Source organism: Arabidopsis lyrata (genome assembly GCF_000004255.2).
Source record: "Arabidopsis lyrata subsp. lyrata unplaced genomic scaffold ARALYscaffold_3, whole genome shotgun sequence".
NCBI lineage: Eukaryota > Viridiplantae > Streptophyta > Magnoliopsida > Brassicales > Brassicaceae > Arabidopsis > Arabidopsis lyrata.
In genome coordinates, this window is record NW_003302553.1 from 6,750,634 (window position 1) to 6,763,092 (window position 12,459).

A 12,459-nucleotide genomic window follows, 5' to 3' on the forward strand; every position below is an offset into this window, starting at 1 on the left:
GCCGACAGTAAAATCTTCTAGAGTCTTTAGGTAGCAATCTAATTACCGGATCTAACGAACGAAACTACATTTAAAAAAAAAAACAAGTGAACAATGCAAACAATCTTCATAGTACAATCCCACTATTTGCCAACATACGCAAAATAACTTTTTATGTCGCCTTTTTTTTTTGTACTCCAAAAAACGCAAGTCAATCGCGCGAAATCAAAACTAAAACGCAATAATATCCTTCATCAACACTTTTAATTTTTTTAAAAAAAATCTAATGTATTTGACCGTTTTCCAAAATACATAGGAGGATTATATTGCATATTACTTTAAATTTGGCGGGACTGACTTGCATTTTATGAAAATAAAAGGTAAGAGTATAAAATAGTAACTTGAAGGATTTTTATTTTGCAAAAAAACTCTATATTTAAATAAAACAAGAAGCTACATAAACCATTTAGAAAGATAAATACACAAGTGAAAGAGGAGTCTTTGTACACTCTTTGAACAATAAGATGCTTCTTACGTCTCTATACTCACTAGTTGATTCGTTTTGCTGAATGGTTCTTGTCATTGTCAATTTCAATATCAATATCATATGCACAATGTAAAGCATTTAAAATTAGCATTGCAAGATATTTTTTCAGTTTTATTATTAATCTATATTATGATGCAAGATTGTCATTATATATATGTTGTTTAGTTTCTATTTTTTACCGAGTATAATTCTATGCTACTAAAGAGTTATAATGGCAGAGATCGTTGATCCAACTCCTATATGCCTAGCAATTATTTAGCCAAACTCTTATCTCTACCCTTGTTTACATATATATATCTCTATTTAACTTTTTTACTTTTCATTTCAGTTGTAAGTTTCCTAGTATGTTTGGTCTTGTTCTGTTTTTGTAGATAAATTATGCCTCAAGTGTATCAAGAAGTGGTCTTAAAAATTCTCTTTGGATAAAAAAAAGGTAGGTGGAGTCGTGGAGGGAGAGAGGAACGACTAAAACCCAAATTGGGCAGTGACATCCTATACATGTACAATTCCTTTTGAAAGGTTTGTATCTTATAAATGTTCTCTTCAACATAGATCTTCTCTGGAGAGAGCTTATAATGAACACATCAAAAAATTTGCAAAGAATTTGTTGACGAGAGGCTCCAAGCTCTTGTGAAAAATATATATATTTATCTTAGGTTATAACTACTATCGATCCAAATATCTAAATTTATAAATTAAATAATGTGGATCCGAATCCAAAAAAAATTGATATTCTATTTATGGGAACGGATTGGATCAGATCTTAAATCGAAGCTTCAGTTTCGTATATTTGGCCTAATCATAATATCAACATACCTCAATGTTTTTATTTTAGTATATACTCAAAACTGTTTCACTATACTTAGGAATTTAAAATGATTTTTCTTTGTTTCATTTTGTTAACTTTTTTTGTAAAATTTAGATGAATTTGATATCTTGTGATTATATTTTGCACAATTTTCATGAATGCTTAAATTTTTTAAATTAAAATATTAAAAAATCTATAAATTTTTAGCCTTCTTCAATGGCCTAAAAGACACTACGATTGCACTCAGGCCCATATACGTGAAAAAAACATAGACATTCCCATTAATATAAAGGCCCATTATTTAGCTACAACCCTAGAATCAGAAATACAAGATTGGTATAAATTGGCTCTTAAAAGTTGAGCATCTTCTTCTCTGAAGCCGTATCCTAGGGTTTTCTTGCACGCAATTCGCTCCAATGGTGATCTCTCTGATCTCTCTCTCTATAGTTTCTCGTCAATTTACACCTAGAAACTATCTCTGATCTTGTTGTGGAACTTTTGAGTATTGCAGGGAAAGGGAACAGGAAGTTTCGGTAAGAGGAGGAACAAGAGTCACACACTCTGTGTGAGATGTGGTCGTCGTAGTTTCCACATCCAGAAGAGTCGTTGCTCTGCTTGTGCTTACCCAGCTGCTCGCAAGAGGACTTGTAAGAACTCTTCATTTCTTAAAACTTTCTCTCAAGATGCGTTTCATTTTCTCGATCTAGATTAGCTTAGTCTTCTCATTATACTCGTTCTCCATTTTGGTTAGTGTTTCGTTTGGCACATTTGAGTATGCTTTACATTTGAATAGATTACTTAACGAATGGAGCAATTTCTATAATCGTTATGAAATAGAGCAAGGCTTTTCTATGTAGCTCGATTAGTTGTTATTATAGCTTGAAATGTTTAAACCTTGACAGTTTTTGTTATGTCTTTGGTTCAATTGATTTGTTGGGTAATAATCATTGGAATTTGAGGCTCAACTCTGATTATGAAGTAGTGTGATTGTTTCTTTGGTTTATAGACAACTGGAGTGTGAAGGCCATCAGGAGGAAGACTACCGGTACCGGAAGGATGAGGTATCTCCGTAATGTTCCCCGTCGGTTCAAGACTGGTTTCAGAGAAGGTACTCTTATCTTACCTTGACTTTGATTAACTCGTTTTCTTCTTTTCTCTCTTGGAGTCGAAATTGGGTTTTGATGGCACATTTCTATCTTTACATAGGTACTGAAGCCAAGCCAAGAAACAAGGCAGCAGCTTCATCAGCTTAAAGAGCCAGTTCGAGCAATCTCTCAGGAAGGACTAAGACTTAGCACTTTTCGCACTTATCTAGTTGAAGATTACTTTTCATGTGGATCTAATACATTAAATGTTTTGTTTCTTTTTCGTCAGTCACTTATAAAGTTTTGAACTTGGCTTAAATATCATCTTACATTTGCATCTTCAACAAGCTTTGATTGATTGATTGATTCTTACATCTTGAAGCTCATGAAAACCAATCATAATTCATTCAATAACCTAATAATTGATTTCAATCGACCACTGAAACTTTTGTCCCTGATAGTGTAATAAATAATGGTTGACAAGGGTATAATTGGAATTTCGAAAATAAGCGGAGAACTAAAAATTTGGTCTTAATCGGAAACACCGCTTCCTCCTCCGCTTCTTCGCGTTTCCGTCGTCACTGTCTCTCTCTCGCGACGCAGATTACGATTCGTCGATATTTAAGCTAATCCTCTCTCTTAATCTCTCAGAGACCATCTTCTCCCCAATTTCGCCGCTGGTTAATACTTTCTCTTCCCGTAAGTCTCCAAAAATCGAGTTTTTTTTTACAATTCTCGTGTTTCTTCTCAATTAGTGATTGGATCAATTGGATTTCCTTCTTCCGATTTGGTTTCGTCAATTGATCCGCTCTTACTTTCTAAAGGTCATAACTTTTCACAGATCTATCTTTTGAAATTGTGAAGACGAAGAAGAAGACGATGATTCGACTAAGAACATACGCAGGCCTTAGTTTTATAGCAACTTTGGCTGTAATCTATCATGCATTCAGCAGCAGAGGCCAATTTTACCCTGCGACTGTTTATTTATCAACCTCAAAGATCAGTTTGGTGCTGCTTCTCAATATGTGTTTGGTTCTTATGCTTAGTCTCTGGCATTTGGTCAAATTTGTCTTCTTGGGGTCTCTTAGGGAAGCAGAAGTCGAGAGGTTGAATGAACAAGCTTGGAGAGAACTCATGGAGATTCTCTTTGCCATTACTATCTTTAGACAGGATTTCTCTAGTGGGTTTCTTCCTTTGGTTGTTACTCTTCTGTTGATCAAGGCTTTGCATTGGCTTGCTCAGAAAAGAGTTGAATACATTGAGACTACTCCTTCTGTGTCTAAGCTTTCTCATTTTCGTATTGTCTCTTTTATGGGTTTCCTTCTTCTTGTGGATAGTTTGTTTATGTACAGTTCTATACGTCACTTGATTCAGTCGCGCCAGGCTTCGGTTTCTCTCTTCTTCTCATTCGAGTAAGTTGCTTTTGCTGCTTTCATTGTATATCATTGTAATGTATGTGATCCATCTCTGATCTTTAGGAGGACTGAAGACAGTCATTCTGGTGATATTATGTCGCTGATGATAGGTTTCTGTTGCAGGTATATGATACTGGCGACGACGACTGTTGCTATCTTTGTGAAGTACGTTTTCTATGTCACTGATATGTTAATGGATGGTCAATGGGAGAAGAAACCAGTTTATACTTTCTATCTGGAGCTTATCCGTGACCTGCTTCACTTGTCCATGTATATCTGCTTCTTCTTTGTCATATTCATGTAAGTTTTTCCATCCAGTTTTTTGGTTCTCCAATCAGATTATTTCAGGAATATATAACGCAGAATGAAATATCTGGAAATCAAAGATGATGCTTAACCTTGGTAGAACAAGCTCTTAACTCTATGTTGGATTCATTAATATTTTTATTGTCTGTTTAGGAACTATGGTGTGCCTTTACACTTGTTACGGGAGCTCTACGAGACCTTCAGGAACTTCCAAATTCGTGTTTCCGATTACCTTCGTTATCGTAAGATCACGTCCAATATGAACGATAGGTTTCCTGATGCAACTCCCGAAGAACTTACCGCGTAAGTTTCAGATATCCCATTTATTTTGTTGTGACTCCACTGAAAGTAGACACAATTCTAAGTTTGGTCTTATGGATCTTGGATAGCTCTTGGGGAATCTTATGTTATTGAAAGCATTTCTTTCTTATATGCAGAAGTGATGCCACATGTATCATATGCCGTGAAGAGATGACAAATGCGAAGAAACTAATATGCGGGCATCTCTTTCATGTGCATTGTCTTCGATCATGGTTGGAGCGACAGCAGACGTGTCCTACTTGTAGAGCACTTGTTGTACCTCCTGAGAATGCCACATCTGCAGCTGCAGGCCAACGTGGATTACACCAAGGTTCCCAACAGGGTAAATCATATTGCTTCGCATGCAAATATGCAGTAAAATCGAAATCTATTTTATGTATTATATGCTAAATAATTGTTTGGTTTTTAGACTCTTAAATTCTTAATATTGAGACAGGAAAGACTAATAATTAGTTTTGTGCAAATTGAATCAGGTACATCAAGCTCAAATAACCAGGGCTCTGAAGCAAGTTCTGCTGCTGGCGTTTCCAATGATAATTTGAGCAGGCACCACGCCAGGCTTCAAGCAGCTGCTTCTGCAGCCTCCATGTATGGGAAATCAATGGTTTACCCATCTGCAAACACAGTAGCATGGTATGTATTCATTTGTTGACTCTATACTTGGTCTCGCGTTTTAGAACTTGTAAGGTGATATATAGGTTTCATAGGATTCTCACCGCATGGTCTAAATAGGAAACTATTGAACTACTGTTCTTAAGAAGCTTTAAGATTTTAAAAGATCAAAGGATACATGTACATCTACAGTTATAGTTTCAACTTTTCTAGTATCAATTTCCATATCATTTCCTCTTCAGTCCCTCGAGATGTTCCACAATGTGACAAACATGTGATCTCTATATTTATTCAGCGATATTTTCTGAACTCCCTTCAATGTGGTAGAGGGAAAAACTGACAAATATGTTTGTCCCTTGTGTTAAGGTCGCCGAGTATTCCTGGGACAGAGCAAGTGTCAACTGAACCACATCAAACTCGTCCTTCATCCTTTTCCTCGTCTCAGCTTCCTCAAGACAACCTTCCAGGTGAAAACCCTCAAGCCTATGCAAATATGTCGGAGACTAAGCTGGAAGAAATGAGAAAATCTCTCGAGGCCCACTTGGAGGTATGTGGTCCCTGAGTAATTCATCTTATGTGAAACTCGAGAATAGCTTATAGTAGATGATGTTTAATCCTATTAGCAACGTTCTGGTATAGATTTTGCGAAACCGGCTTCATTATCTGGAGAAGAGGAAACCAGAGTCCACAGGAGAAGCAGATAACAAAGGAAAGTCGGTTGCGGATGCAGCAGGGGAGTGAAAAAACAAAAGTCTGGTATGTTGACTGAGGCAGAGCAGATAGAGAGAAAGGAGAAAGATTGGTGGTTCTTCTCATAGAGACAAAAAAAAAAAAAAAAATCTCCCAAAAGTGTACATGTTTTATGATAGAAATTTACTAGAAGAAGCTTGAGACTGAATCATAAACCGTGTTTTATTAATTCTTGGGTTTTCATTACTCTCTAGTATGACTGTTGAATGTTCCAATTTCTTCTATACAGTATATGATTAAAAAAATGTTATCTAACGATACTATCGAATTAAATTAGCGGGTGGGGAGGCGAGGGGTAGTTTAGGAAAATGAGATTAAAGCTGTTATTGGGTGGCTCCGTAACTTTCCATACACACATTGGTGAATCGCCTCAAAAACAAAAACAGAGACAAATTATTTGTTATTTACACACATTGGTGAATCGCCTCAAAAACAAAAACATCAATGGCTTCTCGCCGGCGAGTGCTTCTCAAGGTTATTATTCTCGGAGACAGTGGGTAATTTATTTTCTTCTTTTTTTTGAATATCTCTGAATATTCATTCATTCTCTCTGGATTTTTGGTGTTTGAATTCGACATTTTGGTTATTTGTCGTCTTGCTCAGGGTTGGGAAGACCTCCTTGATGAATCAGTATGTATTCTCTTTCTCAGATTTTTCTTCTTATGATTCATTCGGTTTTTGATTTATCTCCTCTTGTTAGGTTTGTGAATCGAAAATTTAGTAATCAGTATAAAGCTACCATTGGTGCTGATTTCTTGACCAAAGAGGTCCAAATTGATGACCGAATCTTCACTTTGCAGGTAAAATCTGATTTATTGCTCTTAGTGTAGTTTAGTTTTTAGGTTTTCATTACAAGTTTTAGCTTATGGATTGTCTTTTATGTGTATTAGAAAAGAGTTATCCAGGTAATGTTCAGTTCAATAACTCTTGTTCTTCTCAAAAGAAGAAGATAATTGTTTCAGTGTCCAATATAACAACAAATACGATTGATGTAAGCTTTCAATTTTCCCATGTAGATTTGGGATACTGCTGGGCAAGAGAGGTTTCAAAGTTTGGGGGTTGCTTTCTACCGAGGAGCCGATTGTTGTGTTCTTGTGAATGATGTCAATGTCATGAAATCCTTTGAAAATCTTAACAACTGGAGGGAAGAGTTCTTGATCCAGGTTCTAACCATGCCCCCACATACTTTTGAGTATTTTCTATCAAATCAGTGATTGATTATTGAGTGTTTAGGCTAGTCCTTCAGATCCTGAAAACTTCCCGTTTGTTGTATTGGGGAACAAGACAGATGTTGACGGTGGAAAGAGTCGAGTGGTAACATCTTTATTCGTTTTCTCTCAAGTTAGTAAGAATGTTAAGAGTTTTACAAATTAATGCTAAGGTACCTCATCTTCAGGTTTCTGAGAAGAAAGCAAAGGCTTGGTGTGCATCCAAGGGAAACATTCCTTACTTCGAGACTTCGGCCAAAGAAGGATTCAATGTTGATGCAACTTTCGAGTGCATAGCCAAAAATGCCCTCAAGAATGAGCCTGAAGAACAAGTGTAAGTCCTACACTATAGCTAAACACCTATATCAGCTCAACTCTGAGCTTGCATTGCCATCACATTGAGTTAATCTTTGAACTTTTCTCGGTTTATTCATTTTAATGCCTCGCAGGTACCTTCCGGACACCATTGATGTAGCTGGCGCTCGGCAACAAAGATCAACTGGATGTGAATGCTAACCAACTTTGTTGCAAGGATTATTAGAAAGAGCATGTTTTAAAAGAGACCTTTTTAATTAGTTTCTTTGACATTATCGTGATGTGTATCAATTAGCATAAGCACCTTTGTTTCTTTCTGCAATTGTATTTCCATCTCATCGATTCCATAATTAAAAACAAATTTTTGGTCACTTGTTTCATTCTTAATCTCTTCAGCTTCTCGTATATCTTCATTTTCAATGTTAAAGAGTAATGAGAGAAAACAACAAACCAAATCTTAAAGATAAAAACAAAATTTCTCAACTTTGCTATATATATTTCTTACGGCAATATAACTATAAAGTAAGATAGTGTTTTCTATCTTTCCTCTTCTATGTCTTTCTGTGTCCTTTCCTCAAAAGCTCCATTACAATTTTCAACAAACAACTATAAATTTGATCCCTACGTCAGATTCCAGATGCTTCTATAACTCATCTTTAGCAGACGGATCCTTCGATTTCAACTCTTTGTTGATTAAAACAGCCATTTCCTTTGCACTGGATTTCGTCGAAAGCTTTAACTGTGCAACACAAGAGTGTAAGAAAGAAGCTTCGTGGTAGATATAAAAAGAACTGAAGATATAAAAGAAGAACCCTCTCAAAATAGTAATTACCGGATTCTCCTTTTCACCGGCTTTGTAAAGCAAGATTGTCGGATAATCATCAACCTGAATCAACCATCACAGAAACCATCATGATCATGGAAATATCCAAATATAATCACATGATAGGAATCATCTCTTTGCAGTTTGAGATTGTTTTTTACCGTTAGCTTAGGATGCTCATTTGCAGAAGCGTCTATCCTTGCAAAGACAAGATTCTCAAACCCTTGAAAGTGTTTCGACAACTTTTCAACCTGTTTACTCAGAGCCTCACAGTTAATACACCATGGTGTGTGCACCTGTTTCAACGATCATACTCAATGTTACATCCATTTTTATTAGTTCCTTTGCTAAGAGTTTTTGGTTCAGAAGAAGGGTTTCCATTCACAGACCTCAAGAAGAACATTCTCGCTGCTCTTCAAGACCACTTCATCAAAAGTCCTGCCGACCACAGCCACTACGCTTGCATTTTGCTGCAGATTTGAAGAACCCTAAGCAAGATTATTACTACCCAAAATGACATTTAGACGAGAATATATTATCCTACTCACATTATCTGGAATTGGCTGTGACTTATAGTAAGGTGAAACAGTTCCATGCGCAAGTCCGAAACAAAATTCCTACATTCAAAAATTCAATATAGATGACATCAATGAGTTTTCCAAATGTCTATGAAGGAAATAAAAGTTCTGAGAAAGTTTGTACTTCTATATTGCTAGGAGATGGATCCGACTCAAGCAAAAACTTGGAGTTCAGGTTGTTGTCGAACGCAGCAACCTGTTAAAGAACTTAATATTAATCCCCTGTGACTTGTAGCTTTACCAGTAAATCAAGAAATGCATAGCCAGCAAGTATAAGCACTTATTCAGAAAACTTACAACAGTTTTCTTTGCATCTTCTATCCCGAATAATGTCAAGAATGGCATTGCGAGGTTTTCATTTGATATGTCAATATATATCAGCATAAGCTGCACGGTAGTAGCATAAACATAAATACAAGAGATGGTGGGTTTACTAAATCCATTTGGCTTTTAATAAGAGATTTGGTATTGGAAAATACCTTTGATATGAACTTTCTTGCAATATCTTCTAGAGGCTGAGCAAGACTTCCAAAGTCATCACTCTTTGAAAAGACCATAACCTAACCAAGAATATGATACCACAACTGTGTAAGCCAACATAACATAGCAATTTACAACCAACAGAGATAGAATGAAAACTGGCATCGGATACTAGTTGAATATAGTAAAACATCTCACCTGAAGCTTGACTGGACTGGCATAAACACGAACGGTGTTGGATTCAGTCAATTTTGTAACCAATGGGAATTTATTACTGTTCAGAAATTCCAATATCTTTTCGGCTTGGAGAGATCCATCTGCATGGCCAGTACATAAGATTCATAATTTGAACAGTAGCATACAACACAATAGAGTAACCTTTGCATACCCCAATACTCCAAAACAAAATTGACAAAAAGAAGCACTTTTTCAAACTTATAACCGATTCTCAGGCTGTAAATAAGGGGGGAAAAATGATAATAATAACAGAAACTTATTACCATCAAGGAGCTTACCGTATGCAGTGTACTTTTCAGCCTCAGTTTTAACCAAGCCAACAAACACATTGTTGGTTTTAAGGTTAGGGAAGAGAAGCTTAGCAACATCACTGCTGCTTGTTTCTACAAACTGGATTTCATTGTCTAACGACGCAGCTTTTACAAATTCATCATATCCAGAAGAAGCCTGAGCAAACACCGTATCCAAAAACACATTACATAAAACCACTCTTAGTCTAAACAAATGAATCCATCCAAGGATCACTATATAAATACCTCAGACTTTTCGAATAGACCAACAATATAAGTATGATGCTTCTTCAGAAATCCTGAAGCTTTATCAACTGTATCAAGTTTAATAGTAGGCACACCAGTCTTCTTTTGTACCCAAATCACTATCTCCTCTCTGAACACAACACAAGACCAAGATTTCAAAAACTTTGTGAACTTCAAACACAACAAACCAAAATCAAAATCAAGACTTTGCATTTCCAAAAAGATACTTTAATAGGTATTGAAGCAACTTACGAGGAAAATCCACCAGTGTAAGACTGAGATGTGCCATTAACAAACAGAAGAAGCGTTGGGAAACCTTTAATCCCAAGCTGCGACGCCACTTTCGAATACCTCTCGCCGTCAATCTTAGCCATCAAAACCGAACTACCAATCTCCTTCAAATCCGTCGCCGCCTCCGCAAATCTCGGCATTAACTCAGCACTCCTCGCACACCACGGCGCGTAACCTAAAACCATCACATACTCATTCCCATCAATCAACCGCTTCGTGTTGTCTCCATTGAGTTCCACCACGATCCTCTGCGCCTTGCTCACCGTCTCCGCTTCAGACTGTTGCTCTGGTCTCTCTTCCTGCAATTGTTCATCCACCGCTAAGAGCTGCTCCAGATCGTCTAATTCTTCCTCGGATCCGGATTCTTTACCTTCGACGGAGACATCAGAAGAACGGACCACGACGATTAAGAAACTGAGAAGTATGAGGAAGGTGAACAAGATTGAAAATTTAGAACTGGGTTTTGGTTTCATCAACATGATTGTTACTGGGTTTTCGCCGGATTTTGAAAAGTGGACGAAGAAGTGATGGCTCTGAAATGAAGAGAAAGATCGGAGAAGTTTTTATGAATGTAAATCTCACCATGATTTACGGCGGGAGCTTACTGGATCGTTAATGGAAATTTTGATTAAGATTAATTTCTTTTGCCGTAGCATTAATTAAACAAATCTTTGTTTTGAATATTGACTTTTTTTTTTTGCACACCAAAATATTGACTAGTACTAACTACTAAATATGAAGAAATAAATTGTTTTCCAAAAACAAAACAAAGAAATTGTTTTCTATATTTTAACATTTAAAACATTCACAATGGTCAGGTCAACCATTATTGAACTCTGGTGGATTTTTGCAACGATGAATTTTTAAACCACTAAACCACCCTAACATAGTTTGATTAATTATTTGTTCCAAAATCGCGTTATTACATGCAATGCGAGAAAAATATTCACCAAAATCGATATTAAACTACTACATAGTTGTGTGCTCTAGTTTTTTATTAAGCGGAAACTTAACTCAGTATTATAGCGGGTAAAGGTAATTTTGGAGGCAAACTAATTGGGGTTTTCCCCCCAAACAAAAAAAAAAGTCTCGATTCTCTAAGTCTTCAGACCAAAAAGACTCGATTCCATGAAATCAAAAACCCAAAAACAAAAAGCATTGAGAAATCGCAATACCCATTCCATGAAATCTCGATTCCCATTGACAAGATCTCGATTCTAAGCACCAAAATCTCCGACAGTCTCTGTGTCTCCGTCGCTATCTCCGTCGATCTCTGTCTCTCTTTCCGGTATCCATCGATCTGTCTCCGTCGCTCTCTGTCTCCGTCGCTCTCTGTGTCTCCGTAGCTCTCTTTCTCAGTTTCTCTCTGCCTCTGTCTCTTTCCGCCTCTGTCTCTGTCTCAATAGCTCAGTCGAGCTCAGTAGATTCGAATCTGAAAGGTATAAGGCATTCAATCTATGCATTTCAGTTCTTTACTATGTACTAGTACTCTGATTTTAATTTTGACCATTTTAAACATTGAAAGGTAATCACATCTCATCAGCTGGATCTTCTGCCTGCATCATCTGCCTGTTTGCATCTGAACACAGAGGCAAGTTCTCACAATGAAACTGAAATTTGATTCATTTGTTTGATTCATTTGTTTACGAGTTGAATGAATTGGCTGAATGTGAATATATTTGTTTGGTGTTTGTTTGGTGTTTGTTTGGTATTTGTTTGGTGTTTGTGTTATTCTTATGTGTTTGTTTTGTTTTCTTTATGGGTAAGGACATATAATGGTTATGGAAAAGAGATGGGTTCATCTTAACAGGTATGTAAGAACGTTTTGTATAGTTGAGTTTATTGGTTTAATTGATATGTTAAAGATTTTTTAAAGTTTGTAATTCGTTTTTTTCTTTTGGTTTTTTGCTTTTATGTTACTTCATTGCAGAACCGATCCTGGTTATGAGAAAGGTGCTTGGGATTTTGTGAGGTCTGTGGCTGCAGGTTTAGGAGACAATGCAATGATTGTTTGCCCGTGTATTGACTGTCGCAACGTATATCGCCACTCTGCCGCTAATGTTGTTGATCATCTTGTAACAAGGGGAATGGATTGGAGTTACAAGGCGAGTGAGGACTGGTTTCATCATGGAGAAGTGAAATCAGGGACTGAGTGTAGAAAGAATACA

At 36.6% G+C, this 12,459-nt stretch overlaps 4 protein-coding genes across 6 annotated transcripts; 3 read left to right on the forward strand and 1 right to left on the reverse strand.

Annotated features, from left to right (window-relative positions):
• The first annotated feature begins 1,638 nt into the window (after positions 1-1,638).
• LOC9321190 (60S ribosomal protein L37-3) lies at positions 1,639-2,763 on the forward strand. Its single transcript, XM_002882930.2, has 4 exons — positions 1,639-1,753; positions 1,846-1,981; positions 2,341-2,442; positions 2,541-2,763. Exons 1-4 carry the CDS (start codon positions 1,751-1,753, stop codon positions 2,585-2,587), a joined length of 288 nt encoding a protein of 95 aa, XP_002882976.1. The 5' UTR covers positions 1,639-1,750; the 3' UTR covers positions 2,588-2,763.
• Positions 2,764-2,949: 186 nt separating this feature from the next.
• On the forward strand, positions 2,950-6,078 carry LOC9319043 (ERAD-associated E3 ubiquitin-protein ligase HRD1A). Of its 2 annotated transcripts, none has more exons than XM_002882931.2 (8): positions 2,950-3,118; positions 3,261-3,831; positions 3,958-4,134; positions 4,294-4,443; positions 4,578-4,783; positions 4,935-5,094; positions 5,440-5,620; positions 5,713-6,078. In XM_002882931.2, the coding sequence occupies exons 2-8, from the start codon at positions 3,299-3,301 to the stop codon at positions 5,812-5,814; spliced, it is 1,509 nt and encodes a 502-aa protein (XP_002882977.1). In that variant the 5' UTR covers positions 2,950-3,118; positions 3,261-3,298; the 3' UTR covers positions 5,815-6,078. The 2 variants fall into 2 exon arrangements, with proteins under 2 accessions (XP_002882977.1, XP_020887606.1); XM_021031947.1 differs by having other exon boundaries at positions 2,950-3,099.
• Positions 6,079-6,234: 156 nt separating this feature from the next.
• Positions 6,235-7,717, forward strand: LOC9319044 (ras-related protein RABG3c). Of its 2 annotated transcripts, XM_021032437.1 has the most exons (7): positions 6,235-6,320; positions 6,427-6,453; positions 6,524-6,623; positions 6,840-6,986; positions 7,057-7,137; positions 7,220-7,365; positions 7,481-7,717. In XM_021032437.1, the coding sequence occupies exons 1-7, from the start codon at positions 6,268-6,270 to the stop codon at positions 7,545-7,547; spliced, it is 621 nt and encodes a 206-aa protein (XP_020888096.1). In that variant the 5' UTR covers positions 6,235-6,267; the 3' UTR covers positions 7,548-7,717. The 2 variants fall into 2 exon arrangements, with proteins under 2 accessions (XP_020888096.1, XP_020888097.1); XM_021032438.1 differs by lacking the exon at positions 6,427-6,453.
• Positions 7,718-7,812: 95 nt separating this feature from the next.
• LOC9319045 (protein disulfide isomerase-like 1-6) lies at positions 7,813-10,892 on the reverse strand. The gene is made up of 12 exons (XM_021032436.1): positions 10,253-10,892; positions 10,001-10,130; positions 9,743-9,911; positions 9,426-9,544; positions 9,227-9,307; positions 9,045-9,134; positions 8,872-8,943; positions 8,718-8,786; positions 8,559-8,639; positions 8,331-8,465; positions 8,179-8,232; positions 7,813-8,085 (listed from the first exon to the last, which is right to left on the reverse strand). Exons 1-12 carry the CDS (start codon positions 10,768-10,770, stop codon positions 7,990-7,992), a joined length of 1,614 nt encoding a protein of 537 aa, XP_020888095.1. The 5' UTR covers positions 10,771-10,892; the 3' UTR covers positions 7,813-7,989.
• Between the last annotated feature and the right edge of the window lie 1,567 nt (positions 10,893-12,459).

Bases quoted from the DNA above. Each gene is read 5' to 3' on its own strand.
- LOC9321190 (XM_002882930.2), top strand. The intron at 1,982-2,340 runs GTAAGAACTCTT...TTTGGTTTATAG, and splicing joins AGCTGCTCGCAAGAGGACTT to ACAACTGGAGTGTGAAGGCC. The intron at 2,443-2,540 runs GTACTCTTATCT...ATCTTTACATAG, and splicing joins CAAGACTGGTTTCAGAGAAG to GTACTGAAGCCAAGCCAAGA.
- LOC9319043 (XM_002882931.2), top strand. From the start codon at position 3,299: ATGATTCGACTAAGAACATACGCAGGCCTTAGTTTTATAGCAACTTTG. The intron at 3,832-3,957 runs GTAAGTTGCTTT...TTTCTGTTGCAG, and splicing joins TCTCTCTTCTTCTCATTCGA to GTATATGATACTGGCGACGA. The intron at 5,621-5,712 runs GTATGTGGTCCC...GTTCTGGTATAG, and splicing joins CTCTCGAGGCCCACTTGGAG to ATTTTGCGAAACCGGCTTCA.
- LOC9319044 (XM_021032437.1), top strand. From the start codon at position 6,268: ATGGCTTCTCGCCGGCGAGTGCTTCTCAAGGTTATTATTCTCGGAGAC. The intron at 6,454-6,523 runs GTATGTATTCTC...TCCTCTTGTTAG, and splicing joins AAGACCTCCTTGATGAATCA to GTTTGTGAATCGAAAATTTA. The intron at 7,366-7,480 runs GTAAGTCCTACA...AATGCCTCGCAG, and splicing joins AATGAGCCTGAAGAACAAGT to GTACCTTCCGGACACCATTG.
- LOC9319045 (XM_021032436.1), bottom strand. From the start codon at position 10,770: ATGTTGATGAAACCAAAACCCAGTTCTAAATTTTCAATCTTGTTCACC. The intron at 8,944-9,044 runs GTAAGTTTTCTG...GTTCTTTAACAG, and splicing joins AAGATGCAAAGAAAACTGTT to GTTGCTGCGTTCGACAACAA. The intron at 8,640-8,717 runs GTGAGTAGGATA...TCAAATCTGCAG, and splicing joins CACAGCCAATTCCAGATAAT to CAAAATGCAAGCGTAGTGGC.